Source organism: Rhincodon typus, chromosome 44 (assembly GCF_021869965.1).
Source record: "Rhincodon typus isolate 14 chromosome 44, sRhiTyp1.1, whole genome shotgun sequence".
NCBI classification, from domain to species: Eukaryota; Metazoa; Chordata; class Chondrichthyes; order Orectolobiformes; family Rhincodontidae; genus Rhincodon; species Rhincodon typus.
The window spans coordinates 1,512,816-1,514,151 of record NC_063375.1 but is presented as its reverse complement, the minus strand read 5'-3'; the positions used below and the strand labels follow the sequence as shown (position 1 = coordinate 1,514,151).

Here is a 1,336-nt window from a genome sequence, read left to right as displayed (position 1 = left end):
ACAATTGTTCCCTCGTATTACACCACCTCGGACGCTGTCATCTCCTCTGAGACCGTCTTCATTGTGGAAATCTCCTTGACCTGCAAAAACGGAGCTCAGGTGGGTGTCAGTAGATCTCCAAGGATCGATTGAGTTTCAATCCCAAGCTAATCCCACTGCCCCACTCCCTCCTCATAGCCCCGTATCACTCGCCAAACTAATCCCCCTTGCCCTCGCCATAGCCCTGTATCAATCCCCAAACTAATCCCACTGCCCTGCTCTCTCTGCCCATATCCCTGTATCGATCCCCAAACTAATCCCAATGCCCTGCCCTCTCTCCCCATAGCCCTGTACTGATCCCCAAACTAAAATCCCTGCCCCGCTCCTTCCTCATAGCCCTGTATCACTCGCCAAACTAATGCCCTCGCCACAGCCCTGTATCAATCCCCAAACTAATCCCACTGCCCTGCTCTCTCTCCCGATAGCCCTGTATCCATCCCCAGACTGATCCCACTGCCCTGCTGTCTCCCCGCATAGCCCTGTATCCATCCCCAGACTGATCCCACTGCCCTGCTCTGTCTCCCTATAGCCCTACTCCATCCCGTATGTACCCCTGACGAGGGAGAAGTGGAGGGAATAGGGTGTGTGGCTGGAAGAGCAGTGCAGAGAGATGTTAAGTTGCCCGACTGCTTGTTTCTCTTCCCTGCTGCATTGATCCATGCCTGCCCGATCTCTCCGAAAGCATTTGGAGCTCATCTCCCTCCCAGGCTGGAGGAAAACTACCTCCCTCCCTGGTTCCTACCGAAGGACTCGGTTGGCGCATTTCAGAACATCCTGGGAAGGGGAGGGGGTGGGGGGGGGGAGGGAAGAGAGAGAAATTGCCTGGAGTCACTTGTTGAGCCACACTGGGAAGGACGGCAGATCTCCTGACCCCTCGAGAGGCATTGGTGAACCTGAGGGTGGGGGGGTAACAGCAGTCGGAGCAACGTTGGATTTCAATGTCCCTCACCCGTCGCGTGTGGCTCTAACCCAGCCTCCCCTTCTCTCCTTGCAGAACGTCGCCCTGTATGCGGATGTTAATGGCAAGCAATTCCCTGTCACCCGAGGACAGGATGTGGGCCGCTACCAGGTACGGAGGGGGGGGGGGGGGGGGAATTGCTGGAGTTGGGTTTTATGTGGTTAGGGAGCTGGGACAGGGCTGGGAAAGGGTGTCGTGGAGTAGGTTTGAGGTCAGAGAGTGGGCACGTGGGGAGGGGGCTGGTATCATTGTGATGGTTACCTTCCTTCGGGTAGTGAGGCCGACCCTCTCCCTCAGACCCTGGGGTTTGGCTTTGGTCTCCAGTTTCCCCCACCCCCC

General features: G+C 57.0%; 1 protein-coding gene across 1 annotated transcript in view; it reads left to right on the top strand.

The window, feature by feature from the left end:
- The window catches only part of ssr4 (signal sequence receptor, delta), a 4,499-nt gene that overhangs the window by 894 nt on the left and 2,269 nt on the right, over window positions 1-1,336 (top strand). Inside the window, exons 2-3 of the mRNA XM_048619946.1 lie at window positions 3-99; window positions 1,034-1,108. Of these exons, the coding sequence (XP_048475903.1) occupies window positions 3-99; window positions 1,034-1,108 (172 nt within the window). The remainder of the gene's footprint in view (window positions 1-2; window positions 100-1,033; window positions 1,109-1,336) is intronic.